Below are 22,117 nucleotides of genomic sequence, written 5' to 3' on the forward strand. Positions count from 1 at the left end.
ATGAATCTTTTAAGAAACTATAAGGAAATTCTGGGGTTGCAGGAGATAAATCTGGAAATGGATGCCAGAGCCAAACTGTGGACATTTTGAATGACAGACTAAGTAATTCAGACTTTTTAAAAAGTCAGCCAGCAGTCATTGACGCTTTCCAAGGAGGGGAGTGACAGAATAAATATGGTAGTTTGGGAGGATCAATCTGGCTGAAAATGGATAGTTTGGTGTGGAGAAGGGAAAATACCGGAGGCAGGGAGTCCAGTTAGAAGGCCCTAGCAAAAAATCAGGAGTGAGATTAAACATGAATGGTGAAAAGAGAATGCAAAAGGAAGAATGAGAACAAGGTCTATTGCAAGAGAAGAATGGAAGGAATGAGGGACAGTTTCAAAGATTTTTAAAGAGCTCTCCAAGAGACTGATAGTGACTTTAGTGATCACAGTGAATCTTTTGCAGCTTCTCTGGGTTATGCTTGATACAGGTTCCCATGCCTTGATATAGGTTTTCTACCAAAAGGACTTTCCATTCTTGGTTGGTTAACATGGCTAACTTATAATTCATTCTTTAGGACTTCTGGCTCATTTGTCATCTTTTCATTCTTAAATAATTTTTATATGTTCTCTTAGTATCCTAGATATACAAATTCTACAATATTTAAATCAATGTGTTTTAAAGATTGGTTAGGTAGATTACAGGTTCCCCAGTCAGATTATAAGCTCCTTGAAATTAGGAATTAAATTTGTCCACTTTCAACAGCCAGCACAGTAGCACATACTGGAAACTCAATCACTGTTTGAACAAGGAGTATGCCTAGGAATCTTAGAATGCTAGTAAGCCTAAAGAGAGACAGAAGTGGGCAAATAAATGGAATATAAGGATTGAGGAAAGGTAGTTTTATCAACATGTTGGAAAGCCAATGGAAATAAGATTGAGGAAAGTGATAAAAAGGGAAATTGATGAGGCAGAATTGCAGAGTGAAAGGCAGGCTGTAGAATGCAGATCTAGTGTGGAGAATTCACACTCTGGTAGTTCAATACTTTCTACTGTTTTCAAAAGAGGCCTCATACCCCTCCATTTCCTCACCTTAGTTCCTTGTGTTTCCACTCTCAAGAATTCCATCCCATCTTGAGCCTCTTTTTCAACATTTACACATGCACACTTAAAGCACAGGTCAAATGCCACTATCCCCTGAGACTTTCCGTGGTCACTTATTTCTCTAAATCTCCAGAGTGACTTTTTTCTTAATATGCAGCCTGAAGCACTCCTACATAAAATTCACGTTAGGTGATACTTTGGGGAAGTTTGCCTTTATAGATATATTCTATCTCATAAATGACAAAAGGATGATAGAATTAGAATCATCATTTTACAGCTCCAAATGAAGAAATAGGTTTAAGCAAATGATCATCTATGGATACAAGAACTATTAGTGGAAAAAGGTTGGTGAGGTACTTAATGATGGATGGATCAAGGCAATAGTATCTGAACCCACTGATCAAACTTCAAGTCATAAAAAGAAAGAAAACTAGACATCATACACCTCTTTATGGAAAGACACAATACACCCTCTAATATATTTTTACCAAGAAAAAAATGTTAACCTGCATTTGACCAGATTTTATCTGTAACAACAAGTTTAAAGGAAATATAGAAGACAGAGAAAACGTGCAAAGACAACACTGGGTTGTATTCAGCAAAATCTCAAATTTGTGAAACAATACAGTTTTTCAACAAATAAATTGCAAGGAGTAAAATTGAAAGAGGGAGTGAAAAACCCATAGTTTAAATATATATTAAAAGAAACTTAAAGATGTGTCAACCAAAAGTGTGATAGGTTTGGATCCTGATTTCAACAAACCCAAATTTATAAATCATTTATTAGACGAATGAGAAAACAAGACCACCCACTGATACCAAGATACTGTTAATTTTTAGATATGATGATGGCTAGGTTGTTTAAGCATCATTATTCATCCTGAAATACTTTCAGATGAAATGATACAATGTTTGGAATTTGCTTCAAAATAATGCACGGTGGTGGCAGGGGTGGGGAAGTGAGTGGTGGTGCTATAAATGAAACAAGACTGATTGCCGTTGGAGTTGGATAGTAGCCACATAGTTCATTTTTATATATGATTGAAAAATTCTATTTTGTGTCCTTTCAAAATACAAGCTCCTGTGCTCCAGCTTAGAACTACTGAATTAGAATATCTAAAGGAGAATCTGGAAATCTGCATTATTAACAGGTTCCGAAGTGATGATTATGCACAGTAAGATTTGGGAATCATAGTCCTAAACAATTTATTCCATTGTTCTTGCTCTTGTCAGAGACATCCAGTCAATTATATATGCATGCTGTATCTTTAAAGTTAGAAATTGTGTCTTGCATCTCCCAAAGCCATATATTTTATAAGTGCTCAACAAATATTAGTGATGTTAGTCAAAACCTTTATTGCCGTTCACTCTGAATAAACATTCTAGGTCTAGAATATACAAGGCTTACCCATATATTCAAAGATATTAGGAGTGTGCACCTTCTCAGCTCTTAGCAATAATCCTCTGGCCATGTGGAATTTCTTTCTTAGTGGTATTTAACACTCCTAATTCCTAAAGGGCTAGTATTCTCATACCTCATGCAGCAAGGATAAAATTTAACAGGTGAGAATAATAACCTCCTCTTTCACAGACAGATAGAAATAGAGAATCTTAGCTTCCATGTGTAGAAAAAGAAAATGAAATGTGAAGTGTTTATACCTGCCATTACCCCTCAGCTTTGCCTTTGTCAAGATTTTCTTTGTTTGCAATGGTTCATTTATTAAGTAATCACTTTGACCCTCCTAAGAGGGTATTCTTGGGAAAATGTAACCTTATATTGAGAATTTTTTCCCCAAAGACTTAGTATTCCCTATACCTTGGAACTCTTGAAAGAACTCTTTGATAGATTCTGTCCTAGTACTGGTCCAGTGTTCTAGTTCTGCCACTAAGTAGCTAGGTGGTTTTGAATCTGGCACTATTTTTAATGGGTCCTGGTTTCCCCACATATATAACTCTAAAATAAATGCTAATCTACTCTTGGATCATCTGTAAGTTAACCTACAGTTTTACATTCCTTCTAGGAAAAAGTATTTCACCCAATATTTAAACAGAAAACACAACCTTCAAGAAAAAAAAGGTATAAAATGGTTTTACCTCAGCATCTTAGACAAGGATAAATAAGGCCAGTTGCATATGTTGTGTTCTGAAGGTATAAATCCAGGAATATGAAGGCTATTTCCCACTTCGACTTACCTGCTTATGAGCATGATCATAAGAATTAATATGATTGTCAAACTCCTGGTGTTTGCGGTACTGCTTGTCACATAATTCACAGTAAAAGTTTGCCTTTACATCTTCCAGGGCCTTTGCTGTGGACTTCTCTTTTTCTGGAAAATCCTTTAAAAAAAAAGGCAAAAATGTTGGTTACATTTCTCTCTAATAGCATAATCAGATCTCATATTAATCAAGTTGGTATTTAATTTTACTGTGACTAAAAGGATATGGTTAGTCACATTACATTTCAGAAATTCATGGCACTGTGGAAGCAACTTTCAGCTTAGCCTTATCCCTAAGTTATCAATAAACACATAATGACTTATCCTAAAGGAGCCCTCAGCTGCAGTATGGTCATCACTCAATCTTCTTCTTGCCACCCATTTCCAGGTGTGGTTCTGCTGACTCACCTAACTGGAATACTCACCCCCACTTCCTCTGCCTATCCAATGACCTATCTGAAACACTGTAAGACCTCTCCACTACCATATTTTATTGGGGCACTGATTGCATTGTTTTATATTGTTCACCTACTGCTCGTGTTTAGTCTCCCTGAGATCATGTGTTGGGACTTACTATTCTCTCTTCACACAGTGCCTTTCCCACCTTGTTAAATTGGTGAGCTTCTACTCCTTTCTCAATACCCAGCTCTTTGCCCCCTCTGGGAAACATTTTCCATGACATTTCAAGGAGGAGAAAGCCTCCATTATGTTGCTTATTACTAAACACATCTATGATCATTCCTACTTTGTCTTTTTCATAGACATTTCTTTCTTTGATATTACCCCTTACATTTTTTGTATTCCACACAATTCCATCTGTGGCCAACTGAATTATCCACTCTACCCACTCTCCCTGGGTGACCCCATTCATACTATAGTTAGAGCCTTATGTATCCATAATCTCTAACTCCAGCCTAAGCTTCTCCCACAAGCATCAGCTCCTGCTAGACATTGCCAATGAGTGTATTGCACAGTTTTCAAAATGATTACACTTACAATTTTGACTATGCTCTATCTCAAACAGAATTTTGGCCATATCATCCTCCTGCTTAAAATCCTCCTGAATTCTCTCATTGCCTATAGAATAAGAGTGACAAATGCTTATTGAGCATAAACAATGTGCCAGGTATTAGGTTAAGTATGCGAATTATCTCATTTGTTCCTCACAACAACCCTATAAAAATAAATTCTATTTTAATCTACATTTTACAGATGCATCAACCAGCACTCAGAGAGATCACACACTTGTGGTCACTGAGTTAGCAAGTGCAGAAAGGATTTGAATTCAAATAACCAATGCCTACCTCCTTTGTTAGTAAACAGCTGTGCTTTACCATCTCCCTTTAAGGCCAATCCCCTTAATATACCATACAAGCTCCTTCCTACCTCATCAGTGGCATTTATATCAATCCATGCTCCCATGTTACCCTCTTTAATTCTATTAGCAGACATGCCACATGATATTAAAAGATTTGTTTTCATGTCTATGGCTCCCATAAATCTTTTGAAGGCAGGAACTGTTTTATTCATTTTTGTGTCCACGGTGCCAAACGTATTGTCTAGCCCAGAATAGGTGCTTATTTAATATGCATTACATACATTAATAGATAATGCTGGCTTACATATTCATGCCTCCTACCATTCTGCAAGTTCTTCTCTATTATCCCAAGGCCTAAATAAAAGAATGACTGGCACGTAGAGGATACCAAATAAATATGCATAAAGAATGGGTGAACAAAATAAAGAATGGATTTCAGCTTTGTTTCTCCAAAATGACTAACCTTCTATACAAATAACTTAGGCCATAAACCTAAATCATAGGGCTATCACTACCCAGACAAGAAAGCAAACACAGGGAATTTAGGCAGATTCTACAGGGTTGGGAGAAGTGATGGGGCAATTAATTCAGACATGGAACATAATGATTCAAGCCCAAATGTAAGTGTCTAAAACACATGGCAAGAAGCAGGAAGGACATGAGTAACATTAACAAAGATCAAACTAGACAAAATATATGGATTGCCTATCTAAGAGAGTTGACGTAGAAATGTGGTTACATTCTAGGCTAATGTGGCAAATAAAAGCTACTTGACAGGATGTATCCAGTAATGAGAATGTGGATACCGATTTCAAGACAAAAACCCAGTTACTCAAAGAATGGAGATAATATAGTCACTGGATAGTTGAGGGAACAGTATAGCGTTGAGGTAGAGCATATCTTTTGATGCGCTACACTTAGAATCAGGGGAAACCATTATTTTTCATCCAGGCTTTCTCACTAGAAATTTGTTATGCCCTTTCTCAGTATAATTGCAGGGACTGGATTGGAACAGGGACTACTTTGGTTTACCCATGGTTCTTCTTACTTTATGATGAGCCAGGAACAACAGCCTCAGAAAACTGGCCATGTGCCTTGGATATTGAGCAACTCTGCCTCAGCTCTGTTAACTGGGAGTGGAGTAGGGGTGGCGACTGAGAATTCAGGGTGAATCTGTAGTTAAAAATGTGTATTCTTATTATTCCAGATTTTGGAGAGGATTTTGTGACAATAGCTCAATGGCCAGGAGTAGAGCTTTTCCAGTTACTCTTAGCATCTATATCTAAACATTTTTTATTTCTAAAACACCCTTTAATTATGATATTATAATATATGACTCTCAATGAAAAATGTTATGAGAGTTCTACCAACATTTCAGTCATATACCATCTCCTACAAGTGTTTACATTTTGCAAAACCATCAGACTAAATTACATGCCCTGTTTCTTGCTTCATTTTTCTTGCCGGGAAGTGGTGCTGATATACCCGTTTCTCTTCCCTATAAGGGACTAATGATATTCCCACAGCATATCCTAGGCCCCTTATTAAGAGAGGAATATATCCCACCTGTGGGATATAAATGCCATGAGCAAAACATTCAGAGTTCACAATCCAGTGTGTCCCTCAAAGCCAGAAGTAAAAGCATAAACCCAACAGCAGTGACTAGGGAATAGAAATGAGGCCTGAGAGTAGAAATATCAGGCAGAGCAGACTACAAGCCAAGAGTTGGGTAGGGATAGAGGAATCATAGAGGAAAAGAAAAAAAAAAAAATCCTTAAGAATTTTTGGCAAAACTTGAAAACTGAGATTAGAGCTGGAGCTGACTTTTAGTAAAAGAACTATAACTTAGTGGTCCATGGTATTACTCAGCATAAGGTAGACCTGCTCCGAAGTGTCAAAGTGGTCTACCTATGGAGATGGAGCTGAGCTGGTCCATCTCTATGTGCCAGAAGGCTGGAGGGTAAGGTCTCAGACTAGTAGGGGAGGTATCATGTAGTCTATCTAATCCTACCATTTAGCAGAAGAGGCAACTGATGTTTAGCAATTTCGTGATTTGAATAAAATCAGCTAACAGTAAAACAGGGGCGCACTTTCCATTGTATCACGCTGCCCCATCCACTCAATCATTCATCCATTCATTTAACTACACATTCATCGCCCTATTATCAAGCACTTAAACAGTCAAGAACCTCTTGTTAAGCAACTTGTAATCGTCAGTTTCTTACTAGGTCTTTACCTCAGAGTTTTACAGTCTAGCATGGAATAATTACATATGAACAGGTAAACACTATAAATTGCAATACAATGATAATCATAAGTTGTTATAGAATTTACCTAGTTCATACTAGTTAAGAATAATTTGAAGAAAAAGTCAGATTTTTTTTCTCTCTCTCTTTTTCACACATAGCATTAGATACACTGTAAGTTCTCAGCATTTCTTGCCTTTTTGTTTAATGACAAGATACTTTTACTGGTCAAATAGCTTTGAAGGCAAATTAAGGTGAGATTTACTCTCTGAAATAATTACAGTCTTTAAATATATTGAGATATGGAGTAAACATGAAAGGAGTAAATAGCCACCTATTCTCAGTATCAGTAAATTTTTAAAATTAAAAGTGAATAAAATTCATAATAATACATTAGACATATAACATTTGATGTATAGCTGTATCATTGATTTGCTAGTTATACAAATTTCCCTTCTCACAGTTTGCCTAGAAGAGGAGACTTTGGAAGCTTATTTAATAGAAAAAATAACATTTTTGAAATAAAAGAAAACTTCTTGTTAAGCATTCTCAATGATCCATTAAATGTTGAAAATGAATTATAAATTGAATATGACAGTTATCTTAAAAAGTCATTTTTAAAACATTAGGCATTGCCAGTGGGCAATTATGTTGCAGTTCAGTAAGAATTCCATAGTAATTAATTACTTTTCATAATTAATATTTTGGGTACAAAGAGAGAAAATATACTTTTTCACACCAAGAATTTTACATTCATGCATATAACAAGTGTGTCTGTAAAGTGGCAAGTATTCTGACTAGAATAATGTGTTTAGTTAGAAATATGTATGTTTGCTACCAAATTATTTTTATTATTGTAATGATGCTTACACACTAAAATCCATTGCTCTCTCTTTGTAAAATAGAAATCTGCCAAGCACTTCACGTTTGTTAACTCAATCTTCACAACGACTTTACGAAGTATCATCTCTTATTATCCCATATAAAGACCTGGAAGACAAGGCACAAACACATCTAGAAACTCACTCAGTGTTGAAGAGCAGAGACTGGGTTCAGACTCAGATCTGCCTGTCTTCAGAGCTATTAATCACCATGCTCATGGCTGCCCTAATTAGCCTTTATCCAGATGCCGCATAATTCTAAGCTGTCTCTGCTAACTATTTTGGTAGATTTGGAATGATACAGAGCCCCTAGCTCCCAGAGAGAGTAAGAGGACTAATTATAATTTTAAAAATCTATAAAGCTCTTGAAGCTGAGAGATGGGCACTAGGAAAATACAAGGTGGTAGTCCTGTTCTGGTGGTTGTGAATATGTGCCTTGATTATTGAAAAGGAAGAGAAGAAATCAATTGCTGTTCTTAGTATCTCCTTGATGGCAATACCAGCTCAGAGCTTTGAGAACTGAATTCATATTCTTTGCATGAAAGTTCACATTTGACCTTTCACTGTTATGTGTAAGAGATTGCTTTAAGAATTCTAATATTCTCTAACCTGTTCTGTTACACTGGCCCCAGATAAAATCCTGTTTCAAAGATAGTGAATTCTCCTCCTCCTTTGATCAAGTGGCTGTCACTGATTCAAAAAAATCTCTTTTGGTGCCCATTGTCCCCTTGCATCTCTGTAATAGATTGGGTAATGGGAAACTTGATTTAGATGGGTTTCTTCATGTATTGATTTGATTTTTGTGCTAGAGAAAAAAAATAGTGTTTGAAGACTGACTAATTTGAATCTCAGCCTCTTTCTTACAGCAGTTTAGACTTTAAATTTTCAGTTTTCTCAGGATAAATTAAAGGGAATAGTGAGTAGCTTGAAGGATTGTTGTGAGTATAAAATGAGATCAGTTTCATGGAAGCACTTAGTACAGTGTATGCTAAAAGTAGGTACTTGATGTTTGGATATTTTGTGTGTATGTGTCTTTGTGTTATATGTATGGGTATCGTTGTATCCATGTGACACTAAAATTTTTTTTAAAAATAATACCATTCTCCTATGAGTCTATAAAGCAACTTTCATTTTCTGATGAAAATTTGAGCAAGTGATAGGAATCCTTATCCTCTTCAATCCACCATCTCATATGAAAGCACAATCCCTGATAGTAAAATCAAATTTGGTTTCCATAAATAGGATTTTCAGATGCTTTTATCTCACAATTTGTTTTTAACTTTTGGACTATTTAGAAATCCCACACACAGTCAAGAGAGCACTGGATGCCCTTAATTAACATTAATATTACTAATATTGATTTCCCTAAAGATGTGACGGGCTTCTTTTATATGGTCTTTGCATTCCATAGCATCTAGCATGTTACTTGTTATTTAGAAGAAACTCAGTAAGTATTTGTTGAATAAGTTAAATTAATGAATAAAAACCAGAGAATGCTTTTCCCACTACGTAATAGATAGCTTGGCTTACTGTGGCAATGTTAAGTTATAGCATGGGGAATTAAACTGTTGAAATGATGGCAGAATAAACAGATGAGTATGATTCTAACTATATGGAACTTTTGGAACAATCCTTTAAAAAAATACAGATTCTGAGGTCTAAGGAGCTTACTGAAGAATTAGCCTAAAGTAATAGAGGGTGGCAACTGCATACAGATTCACAATCAGAACTACAGATTATTGATTTCCAGTGCTCCTCCTGTCCTACCATACTCAATAGTTCTCCTTACAATTTGTTGAGAATCAAGTGTTGGTTTCCCAGACTTGAACTGGACACGACCAAAGTTAGACCTTTCCAGCAATGCCCAGGTAGGTATAATGTCAGCCACTTCCTGGATTTGAAAAAGAGCTTTTCCCCTCTCATTAGTGATTCATTCAATCTGCCCAGATGAGAAGATGAATACAACCACATTAAATATGTGAACTTATCACTGGGTGGCATGTTTTGGGAATATCTCAGCATCGTTTCTAATTTGGAAAGAATGATGAATTTCTGACTTACTGGCAAGATGCCAGAGTGATGATTGCATTTCTGTTCATGAAGCAACAATTAAATATTTAAAGTTTGCTTGTATAACTGCTTATTTTGGAGAAGATTCCTAATTGGCTGCATTTGAACAGAGGTTATTTTTGAAAAACACACGCATATCTGTTAGACCCATTGTTCATCAGTATTCTACACCACCAACTTCATCTTCCTCAGCATAAATTAATATACAGTTCCTCTACCAGAAAAACACATAAGTATATAATGCAGTCCCAGGTGTACCCTAAAATAATCATAACAGTAGCTATTGCTTTACTACCTAACTATGCATGTCTGCCATAAAGGAAAAAAGGCGCACATATAATTTCCATATTGCTTACCGATGGCATACAGATGTTGCATTGCACAAGTTCATAAAGGTTATGGATTGGTTTTCAGAGTATTTTTAACAACCAATGAAACAGTAAAATACATGTAAACCAATGAGATTTACTGGACACCGTGTAGTATGAGCCCATCAAGATGCAAGGACTACCAGTCTCTTACAGAGAACATCCCAGCCCTCACCAGTAAAAACAGGCAATATTTTTGGCTGGGAGAGAAAACGAGAGTACATGAAAATATATGTAAATTTACCCAGGGTCAAGGACAAGGTCGAATCCATTAAATAGCAGTCCTTGGCCTAGAGTTCATGCCCAACAAACGTCCATTAATGAATTCATGAATGAATAAATGTAGTGAGTGAAGGAATGAATACATTTAATTTCTTTCTGACCTTTTTCCTGTTTAGTTATTGTGCTAAAGGGGAGAGAACTGGAAAACCTGAAATGAGTATGGTGATGTTAAAACCCATATACTTGTACACTTCAAAGAGTGAACCCTAATGTGGAATATAGACTTCAGCTAATAATAACACATCAATATCAGTTCATCAATTGTAACACACTCACCCACCACACTAATATAAAATGTTAATAATAAGGGAAACAGTATATAAAATTAGGGGAGAGTATACAGGAACTCTCTGTATTTCCTGATCTATACTGCTATGAACCTAAAAAGGCTCTTAAAAAATAGTCTAGTATTTAGAAAATAAAAGTGTACAACGAAATCACATTTTGATAGTCCTACCTTCATTGAACTCAAAGAAAAACAATGCATGATGTAAAAATAATCTAATCCACGTTATGTAATGTACATGGCTGAGCTCCAGGGGCGGGGCCAGATGACAAGGAGGGCTCCTTCGTATGGAGAGATCTTGAGATCCCCAATTCTGCTCTGTCATTTTCCATGAGAGAGAGCAACTCTCAGCACCCCTTGAGAAAAGCAGGACTACTGACAGACCATATTTATAATCATTAGATCCACTGGAAATTCATGGGTAAAGTTTCTATATTTGAAAGAAAGATTTTAGAATGTGTCTATTGTGTGGGTGTGTAAAATATGATAAGAAGATGAGTTTTCTTCCCCCAGACTGACAATAGTGTCCCATTTATAAAGGTAGTAATTACCACTCCATCAATTCAGCCCACAGACATGTATAACTGTAATGAATATAGACATATTGCATTGATCTAAGTTGAATACATTTAAATGAATACATCTATTGTGCATTAGACAGGAAGTACTTTCATTTACCCATTACTCCTGCTGTAACTACTTATTTTAAAAATGCAATTAATAGTGTCTGACATTTCATTTTCTAATATAGGAGAAATCAATGAAAAATGTCAGGTAACTAAGTTTTCTGGAAAGTTGCTAGTGACACCTGCTCAATTACAAACCATTTTTTAAAAATTCAGCATCTGTAACAGCTATCTAGGGGAGAAATTGTCATTAAGAGATGCTGACCTAGACACTGCTTCACTTTTGCATGGGAATTAACGGCAAATATGTTCCCTTCAAAAAGATTCAGGTGATTGTCAAGTCACTTCCTGTTCTAATCCCTTCTCACGTTGCTCTGGAATTCACCTGTACAATTCTAAAAAGCTGTGTTTCTGTTCTACATGTGCTAAAACAGGCCTGGAAACTCCTAAAATGATGTGCTAAAATAGTATAAAGCCAAAGTCTTTGCTTTTAAAAAAGGACACACAAACCAGGTAAATGCCAAAACTCCAAGGACATTCTGTCTGTGTTTTCTGAACATTTGCTATCTTGTTTGATTAAAAAGTCTGCTACATTTGGATTACTTGTTCTATAACCAGAGATGTTTAAAAAGTGACTGTGCTCACAAAGGCACTTCATTATTTCAAACTGGCTGCTCTGGGCTTCTATCTATTGAAATTCTAATAGGTAATTTACTTTCAAACTTAGAGAAAACTAGCAATTGTGAAAAAAGTATGCTATACAGAAGCTCTGTGTCTCAAATCTCGAAATATTAACTTCAAGCTGGGAAAACGTGTCAAAGTAAAGGAAATCTATTAAAATGCTAGTTTTCTTTGAGAGGAAGGCATTCACATGGGCTAAAGGAAATGCTATAAACTACATTACATTCCTTTCAAGATCATGAAATGATGTATAAAACTTGGCTCTGTTGTCATATATTTTGGAAGAAATATTTGTCACATAGTTTACCTATTAATTATTATTCTCATAGAACTTTTGTAAAACTTGGGTCATTGACTTCAAAAATCCTCAAAAAGAAAGGGTGTATACCAGTTTTATGGATACACTCTTGCTTTATTGAAAATAAAAACAATTGTCAACTGAAGTCAGAAAGGCCGATGAGCTGGAAACTGGGGCAAAAGTTAGTATGTGTCATAAAGGCAGAACTGATAGTACAGCCCACCCAGACTGTGGTGAAGAGTTGAAACAGATTTTCACAGCTGCTTGAACAGTTGGGAGGATCCATACTTATTGTTAACACCAGCACCCACTCAATAAGCCATAGAGCGTGCCGCAATCTACTGTGTGTGATTTTGTGTGTGCGTGTGTGTGTGCACTGTGCATAGAGCTAGTCTGGAAAGAGAGCCAGCTACAGTAGAAGAGAAGTTGTGGGTCCACTGTAAAAGAAGTGGAATAAAAAAGGCAGAATCGTCATACAGGCATGGAAGGGACTTTAGAAAATCTTTTCTAGTTAAAGAAATTTAATCCAGAAGTTCTTTGGTTTGCCCAGCTTGATGCAGAATGATAAGTAGCAGATCTGGGCTAATTCAAGTCCTTGACTCCAACCTTGAAGAACAATAGCAGGGCCACAAATTCTATGAGGCCTATTTCCTTACTTGGAAGAGGAGACTGAGCTAAATGACCAAATTTTGCATCTCTGAAGCTCGAAATGGATAAATGAGTATCTGCAGTCTTTAAGCTGATATAGGTATATAGATATTCTCTTTCTTTTCTTAAACAACACAGTCAAAATCTATTTAACCTCATATTTAGAAAGTATGTTCTGACTCTTGGAATGCCAGAAGTAGAAAATTTTCAATTTTAAACCATCTCCTACAGAGGAGACAGAATCACTCTCAGTAGAGGACTTCCTCTTCCCTTTATTCTCCTAAACTTTAAAAAAATATATTAAGAGCTTTGCTAGTCTAGCCCGTAGATGGTTAGTTATAGTTACAGTAGATTGAGCACTGAGCTGAGCTAGTGCTAAAACTGGCTTTAGAAAGGAGGAAGCTATCTTCTTTTCTGATACTGGAGGGATATCTTAGATGAAAGAGAAGAAAAAGCAGAAGATAAAAGAATTCATACCTAAAATGATTTTTTTAAAATTTCTATGCTGCCCTTGAAGGAATTTCATGTATGGTGGGGATTTAGTTGTATTATAAAGGTTTGGATTAGTTACTGTGTTATTCTACTGTGCAAGATAATAATAGCACATAATTCCTGTCTTCAAGAGACTCTCAGACCACCTGAAGGGACAGAATTAATTCACAAATTGCAAGTGAAAACAGAAAGGAATATACAGTCATATGGTGGGGATTTAAAGTGCTATCTGTATTCAGAGAAGGGAAATAACCATGATGCTTTGTAAGGTGCCTACATACCTAAGTAGAATAAACGTATTAAGATAGAATTTTATAAAGAGCCTAAGTTAATGGTCTTGTATTTGACTCTTACATATAAAAAAACGAATGTCACTTGTTGAGTCTTTAATTCTGGAGTTTAAGAAGGTGGCATAAAGTAGTTCTGAGAATGACTCAACCTACATTTCGTAATGAGAATAATACAGATTTCACTCTATGTACTGATAAACAAGAAGCCATACAGACTTTAGAGAGGATGGAATCCTATTCCCTGTCTCCTCTTCTATTACAGCTGGTGTTATTTCTGACCAGTAACTAACATAAGAATTATGGTTCTGCCCATGTTGTTCCTTAGTGTCCTTCTTGTGATTATTTTCCCAGGACATCTCTCTTGGACTCATTGCTTCTTGTTTCAGAGTCTTTACACAAAGTCTGAGTTCACTTTGATCACCAAAGCACAATTAAGTGATTTTAAAAGTTAATTCCTATAGAATTTTTTGCCTCCATCAATTATGCCATGGAAAATCTTGACTGGCTGCTGTCTGTATGAATATTCTGTTACAACTCTGGGCTGGAATCTGTGTTCTCACTAGTGGATGAATTTGTCAGCAAATCTCTATTCTGTACTAGCTGCAGTGATAGCAGGGACATGTAGGAAAAAAAAGTCATTATAGTATAAAAAGAAAAGAGAACCTTCATTGATAAGAAATGACAATGCCCTTAAACTTGTAAATAAATACCATTAGGCACTCCCTAAGAGTAGCAGCAAACACACAAAGGAGCATCCCTCTTGGTTTACTGTGTGCCCAAATACCACAATAGCTGCACTTTGGATGTCCATCTAGGGAGGAAGAGAGATCAAGGTAAGAGTATGAATCCTAGCTCAACTGCTTGCAAACTCCATGGCCTTCAATGCATCACTTAAATTCTGTAAAACATGGATAGTAATGTCACCTTCACATGATGATTATAATGATTAAATAAGTTCAAACATAAAAGGCACCTAATACCATTCCAGGTACCACTCAGCAGTCACATTATCTATCTACCTACCTACCTACCTATCTACCTACCTATCATCGATAGCTATAGATAAAAAACTATAGTCTTAAAATGCTGAAGTAGTGGCCAAAGTGGAAATATGCCAGGAGGAAGGGTATCTAGGAAGTTCTAAGTTTTGAAATTAGTTATTAAAAATAGACAAGGCAATATGTCCTTGTGGTTAGGAGTGTAGTTCTGGATCAGACAGACTGAGTTTAAATCAAAGGTCTGTTCCTCATGACGGGGGGCGGGAGGACCCAGCAATTCCATCTTTATCTGTGTCTTCATCCCAAAACAGGAGCACGTGATAACAGTAACTAACTCATAGGACCGTGGTACTGATTGTGGAAACAAATCAAATGAAATACTTGGCACAGTACCAGCCTAATATTGCTATTTGTTTACATTTTCTAGGTTTTGTTTTGTTTCATTTTGTTTTTACAGAGTTTAACAGCAAATAGAAAAACACGGCATTAGATCTGAATGTGATACACAGTGACAATTGAAGACAGATATCTGGCTGGTTGAGAGCAGAAGTGTCTGGGTTGGGAATGGAGACTTGATGGGGGCGGGGGTGGTCCCTGAGGACTGCACTAAAAGATGCTGGCTCCACTAGGGAAGGGGAGCCGAGCTTCCCATAACTGACATCCAACAATGTACAAAGAATGGGTCCACAAAGTCCAATAAAAAGCATTTCTTCCCACAGGGGAGAGATTTAGTTATCTGTACCCGACTGAGTGATGTACTATGTGGATGACAAGTTCTTCTTTCTATGGGACCTGTCTTTGTGTTGCAAACTAAAGGGGAAAAAAATCCAATGCAAAAACAAGCGGAAACCTCAGCCAGACCCTTAATCATGCCCCTGTGAGGACACGAGTGCCCGTTATTGCTGACTCTTTTATTTCTAAATGCCCCACGGTGCCGTATTCTGGATAAGTTACTTGTTAGAAATAATGCTCTTTGCATTAAACATACATTTTTCTTTCTGTAAACAGGCTCTGCTTTCTACTATAGATGGTGAGCTGAGCTGACTTCCTGACCTGGCCTTTTGCTACTGTATCTTTTGGATTTCTGCCTTTGGCAGGAGTACGGAGAGACTAATTTTTTTAAGGATGTTTTTTGTTATTTAAAAAAAAAAAAAAGCTTTGGATATTTTCTGTTATATTTTTACTACCCTATACAAAAATCATGATTTGAAAGTTTATTAATGTATAACATATAGGAATCTACATTGGAGATTAACAATATATATATACTCTTTCTGCAAGGATGTGTATTAATTTTCGTTACATTTATGTGACAATATTCCTTAGGTAACATGACAAATAATATCAAGGTCTCAAGGTTTAGTTTTTATTTAGTATAAAACATTTGCCAACTTAGTGTCTTTCACTAACTGCATTATGATCTAATTGGTTCTATAATGTTTTCACTAAAAGAAGAAAAAAGTGTATTCTTACAGATGCTACTATTATTGTACAGAAATAGGCACTCACTCAGTGTGACCACAAATTTGGAAGGTGATTTAAACATTAGGCATTTTATTATTAATAACGAAATGGCAAGGATAAATTTTATGGGCTTTAACTAAAAAGGCTGTCAAGACCCACACCAATTATTTTGTCTGTTTAGCAAGTAAAAGCTTTAAAAATGACTTATGTGTGTATATGTGTTTGTGTGGTAGCATTTCCAAAAAATATTCCCATTTAACCTATGTGCCTTAAATCAACTCATGAGTTGATCAAGCTAGTATTATAATCGAACATAAGTTTGTAAAGTTTTAATTATCTGCGCTGTTTGTCAGTTCTTCTTTTGTTGTCCATTTAGTTAATATTTTCATGAAAACTTGGATAAGCTAAGGTCAGCGTTCTATTCATCAATCTTTAATGACCAGATCTGTATGTCAAAATAAACCAATAATATGTCATTACTTTAAAAGATATTTAGTAACATCTAAGCATTCAATTTGCTAATTGATTGAAGAATAATTTATTCAGATAAAAATGAGATCAAGTTTCTTCAATATTCAAAACTAAAAATGCAGAAAAATTTCCACTTTCTGGTGTCTCCATTTAACTAAATTAAATATAACTGCACCAACCTATGCATAAACCATCTATTATAATAAGGGAAAAAATCAAGACCCTAAGTGGCTCTTATGAGCTAAATATGAATTCCAATGAGTAACCAAGTGACAAAGATATTAAATTAATAGCTAAGGTTCCCGTTTCCTCATAAGTAGACTTTCAAAAACATTTCTCCCCTTTTTGTATTAATGCAGAAGTTACAAAATGGAGATAAGATGTGAAAACTTATAACACATATAAAATATGACTGTAATCAGCCAATGGAAGGAAAAGGGAAAAAAATGGAAGAGCTATTACGCAGATATGTTCTTTGGTAGAAGACAAATTTGCAAAACGAAGCCGTCAACAAATGGAGAGCTGGTTTTGTGACTAAAACTTTTACATATTTTGCATCTGCTTTTTACTCTCTTTCTGTCAGACTTTCGTGGAAACCTGTATTAGCTCTAAAGGAATTCTTGAACTTGCTACAGTCAGGCACTGAGGACTTTTTGTTTTGTACTGTTTTGTTTGGGCCCTAGGAACTGAAGCACATGAAACTGAATTCTTAATTAAATAACATACACACATTACCAAAAAAACTAATTAAATATTAATGTTTTATTTTTTGTCTATAGAATATAGAATCCAGTGGGTTTGTATTTCTTAAGATTTTATAACAATGTATTCTTTTTTGTCTGATTTTTCACTCAGCATAATTATTTTGAGTTTAATCCATGTTGTGTATATTACTTGTTCATTTTAATTGTAGGATGGCATTCTATGGTATGGATATATCACAACTATTTATCCATCCCCCTGTTAATAGGCATTTGGTTTCTTTCCAGTGGTACTCGGAACTGGGGGACAGGTGGAGGGGTAGAAGGAAGGAACTATAAAGGGGCACTAGGAAACGTTTGATGGTGACATATGTTTGAAACTATCTTGATTGTAGTGATGACTTCGTGGGCATATACGTATGTCATAACTCTTTAAACTGTACCCTTTAAATATGTACAATGTGAAAATATTAATGATTAGTCCTTCTAATTTATTTTCCATACTCCTAATAAGAATTCTTTATTCGCCCACTGTTCAGAAAAGATCCCGGCAGATACTATCCCAAACTGAGCAACATCAATATTTTTTTTTTCAGTATATAGCTATTTCTTTATCTCATCCTAAAAATGCAAGCTATTTTCATAATTTTGCATAAATGTCAAGAATCATTTTGTTGCCTGATAAAGTTTCATTCACACATTTACCTTTCCATGAGTGAGGTACAACTTACATGAAAAATACGCTTGGTAGATGCACTTCTAAAAAATCCAGTTCAGAATTTTCCCCTACCACTTGGCTACAGCTTTTTTATTCTGCTCCCTACATAATATCCTCAGGCAAGTATTTTTCTCTTTCTTCATGTATTCTGTTTAGCCTGGTGGTATATTTTACCTTTGTCTTATGAAGGTGATAGAGAATGCTTGAGTGCAGGATGAGAATACAATTGAATGTCATTCAAATATTTTTTTAATATAGATTTCATGATTCATTATAAAGAGGTTAAAACATTACTGAAGTGATGACAAGTGGTTCAGTTGATGAGATAGTTAATTCATACTCTGTAGGCATAATCGTAACAGCTGCTAAGTTATTCAGCATTGAGTTGAAAGCAAATTCAATAATTTGGTGGACTCTTCTTTGCACTCTATCCATGTTTATGAGGCATTAACAGCATTTAGGTGACAATTTTGTGTCATAAAAGATTTTTTTTGTACCTTATGGCTACTTGACAGTTGTTGCTGCACATGATGGCTAATCAACAATGAATTATATATTGAAATTAACTGCTCACTTGAATATTTTGTAGGTTCATAATAAATATTGAAAATTAAAACATTGATACATATTTATATTAAAATACTTTTGTGAAATACATATGATAATTTGGTATTTAAAAGGAACACTTTACACATTTTATGTATTTTTTAATTTATGTTATTCTTGAAAACTTGGTTCAATTTAGGTTGATTTTTTAAAACTTCTGTGTCAGCAAACATTTATCTTACCTAAATTGGACATATAATTTAAAAAAGTCATTCTTATGAAGAAAACGCAATAAATGGTGTGTGACTCTTCTTTTGAGGTAGGAGACAGGGAAACTAGGTGAGTTTATACCTAGCTTTACAACCAGCTTGATATGTGTGACTTCTCATCTCTAGTTTCTTATCTCTAGTTTTCCTATCTCTAAAATAGGGGTTTGGTTAATTGACAAGTATCTTTTGAACTCTAAGACTATGCCATTAATTTTTATCTTTTGGGGACAGTTTTCTTAAATACTGATGTGTTTCTTTCAGGAGAAAAAGAGTTGGTTAATAGAATCTTTCTGACGATAAAATGCGAAAGTGAGGAAAGTGTTTTGGGGAGAGGAAGCTGAAGTTTTCAGGCTCCCTGGTTTCCACAGGGATTCACTCATCTAGAACGGATGGATACTCACTTGCTTCTCCAACCTTTTTCCACTGTAGACAAAGCCCAGGGCACAAGAAGACATTATACTAAATGTCACTTGTCACACATTCCTAGGATTTAATAGCACATCAAAATCTTCCAAATATCTTGACTCAACTTATTTGTGCCAAAATGAAAAAGTAATGGAAATAAAAACAAAAATAAACAAATGGGACCTAATTAAATTCAAAAACTTTTGCACAGCAAAGGAAACCGTACACAAAACGAAAAGACAACCCACAGAATGAAAGAAAATATTTACAAACAATGTGACTGACAAGGGATTAGTCTCCAAAATTTACAAACAGATCATGTGGCTCAATTATCAAAAAAACAAACAATCCAGTCAAAAAATGGGCAGAAGACCTAAATAGACATTTATCCAAAGAAGATATACAAATGGCCAAGAGGCACATGAAAAGATGCTCAACATCACTAATTACTAGAGAAATACAAATCAAAACTACAATGAGATATCACCTCACACCAGTCAGAAGGGCCATCATCAAAAAATCTATAAACAGTAAATGCCAGAGAGGGTGCAGAGAAAAGGGAACCCTCCTACACTGTTGGTGGGAATGTACATTGGTACAGTCACTATGGAGAATAGTATGGAGGTTCCTTAAAAAACTAAAAATAGAGCTACCATATAATCCAGCAATCCCACTCCTGGGCATATATCTGGAGAAAAACATGGTTTGAAAGGATACACGCACTGCAATGTTCATTGCAGTGCTGTTTACAATAGCCAAGACATGAAAGCAACCTAAATGTCCATCAACAGATGACTAGATAAGGAAGATGTGGTACACGTATACAATGGAATATTACTCAGCCATCAAAAAGAATGAAATATTGCCATTTGCAGCAATGTGGATGGACATGGAGATTATCATACTAAGTGAAGTAAGTCAGACAGAGAAAGACAAATACATGATATTGCTTATATGCTGAATTTAAAAAATGATACAAATGAACTTATTTACAAAACAGAAAGAGACTCATAGACTTAGAGAATGAACTTATGGTTACAAGGGGGGAAGGATGGTGAGGGGGAGGGATAGATTGGGAGTTTGGGATTGACATGTACACACTACTGTATTTAAAATATCAATAGATAACCAACAGGGACCTACTGTATAGCACAGGGACCTCTGCTCAATATTCTATAATAACCTAAATGAGAAAAGAATTTGAAAAACAATAGATACATGTATATGTATACTGAATCACTTTGCTGTACACCTGAAACTAACACAACATTGTTAATCAACTATGCTCCAATTTAAAATAATTTTTTAAAAAACGAAAGACATCTGATTATACAATTACCATCTAGATGTGTGACACCCACTTATTTAGCCTGTTTTTTACTTTGTTTTTATTTGTTTTCAGTTTGTTTGTTTGGTGTTCCCTTAGTTTCTACTCAGCCAAGATAAATGACTCAAAGAAATTAATGTAATGTTTTTACTGCTGAACTGTCATATTTGCAGTCCACTAACAAGAAAGATATGATGGATTGAAATTTGTAAGGTAGAAAATATTCTCTTTCGGTTAAATGAGTTTCTATGTCAGAAAACAAAAGAAAAACATTGAAAACTGAGAGGATCAGTCCCAACCACTAAGAGCCAAGGTTAATTCTCTGCTGATGGTGGTGAATGCAGTGATTAGAGGAAATATGCCATTGCATTTCAAATATGGAGCCCCACAAGGCAACATTCCAAGTGCAGAGCTAAGGATGAAGCCAATCTCCAAAAAAATCAAAGGACTCTGATATTTGTGCTTTTGCAAACAAAATTCTGAGAGTACCTTTGGAATTACATTCTAAGACAGTCATCATGGTTGAAAGAATCTATCAGATCTTGACAGAAAGATTTAGATTAGAAAGGCAGAGTCTTGTCTATCGAGGTCCTCGGAATGATTGTTTCCTTGGAGATTATATTGCGAAGGGCTCTTATCATTTTCTAAGTGAGCAGAATAAAAGTGATTTTCTCAGTTGCCAAAAGATGTCTTTATAAATGCAACACAACTACTAAGCCATATCACTCATGGCTCCTGTAGGTGAACAAATATATTGTTTCCTTTTTATAAACGTCATTTTTAATCAAGAAAAGATTACTATGGGGGGGGGATTACTTATTTCAAAATCAGATGGTTGGCATAAGGCATACCAGGAACTGTCCCTCAGATATGGACAAAGTACTTTGCCTTTCTCTGCACAAATGAAGAGTTGGGGTGGGGAATGTAACCTTTAAATACAAATACAGGGGAAAATGAACTCTGAAAGTATTTATATTTAGATGTTTGGTTTTATGCATTTGGCTACATGACAGGAATCGCTTTCTTTCAGTTTTCACTTTTTTTGCCCCTAATTTTGGGGGTAGTTCTTATAAAATAATATCAAATAAATATTACTATATCAGACAAGCAAAGACTTTTTCTATATAAGAATAAAAATGTTGTTATTTATAGTGTGGTATCTTCTTATTCACTCAAAGACTAACTTTAGGTGGCACAAAGTAAACTTTTTAAAAGTTCATCAAATTTTCTAAAACAGGAATTAGCATTATACTGTGTATAATAATATTTTTAAGATATCCCCATTTGTGGCAGTGGTAATTTGTTTTATAAATACTTTCACCTTCCTTATATATGTGCAAGGGGTGTTTTACATTTTTTATTTATAAAATTATTTTATCACTTCACATTGTCAACATATGCATGTTTTTATTGATTGTTAAATGTTCATG

General features: G+C 35.3%; 1 protein-coding gene across 1 annotated transcript in view; it reads right to left on the bottom strand.

Annotated features, from left to right (window-relative positions):
• Nucleotides 1-22,117, bottom strand: part of ZNF804B (zinc finger protein 804B) — a 533,431-nt gene that overhangs the window by 99,489 nt on the left and 411,825 nt on the right. The window contains exon 2 of the mRNA XM_061197833.1: nt 3,280-3,423. Coding sequence (XP_061053816.1) covers nt 3,280-3,423 — 144 coding nt within the window. The remainder of the gene's footprint in view (nt 1-3,279; nt 3,424-22,117) is intronic.

This window comes from Eubalaena glacialis, chromosome 8 (genome assembly GCF_028564815.1).
Source record: "Eubalaena glacialis isolate mEubGla1 chromosome 8, mEubGla1.1.hap2.+ XY, whole genome shotgun sequence".
NCBI classification, from domain to species: domain Eukaryota; kingdom Metazoa; phylum Chordata; class Mammalia; order Artiodactyla; family Balaenidae; genus Eubalaena; species Eubalaena glacialis.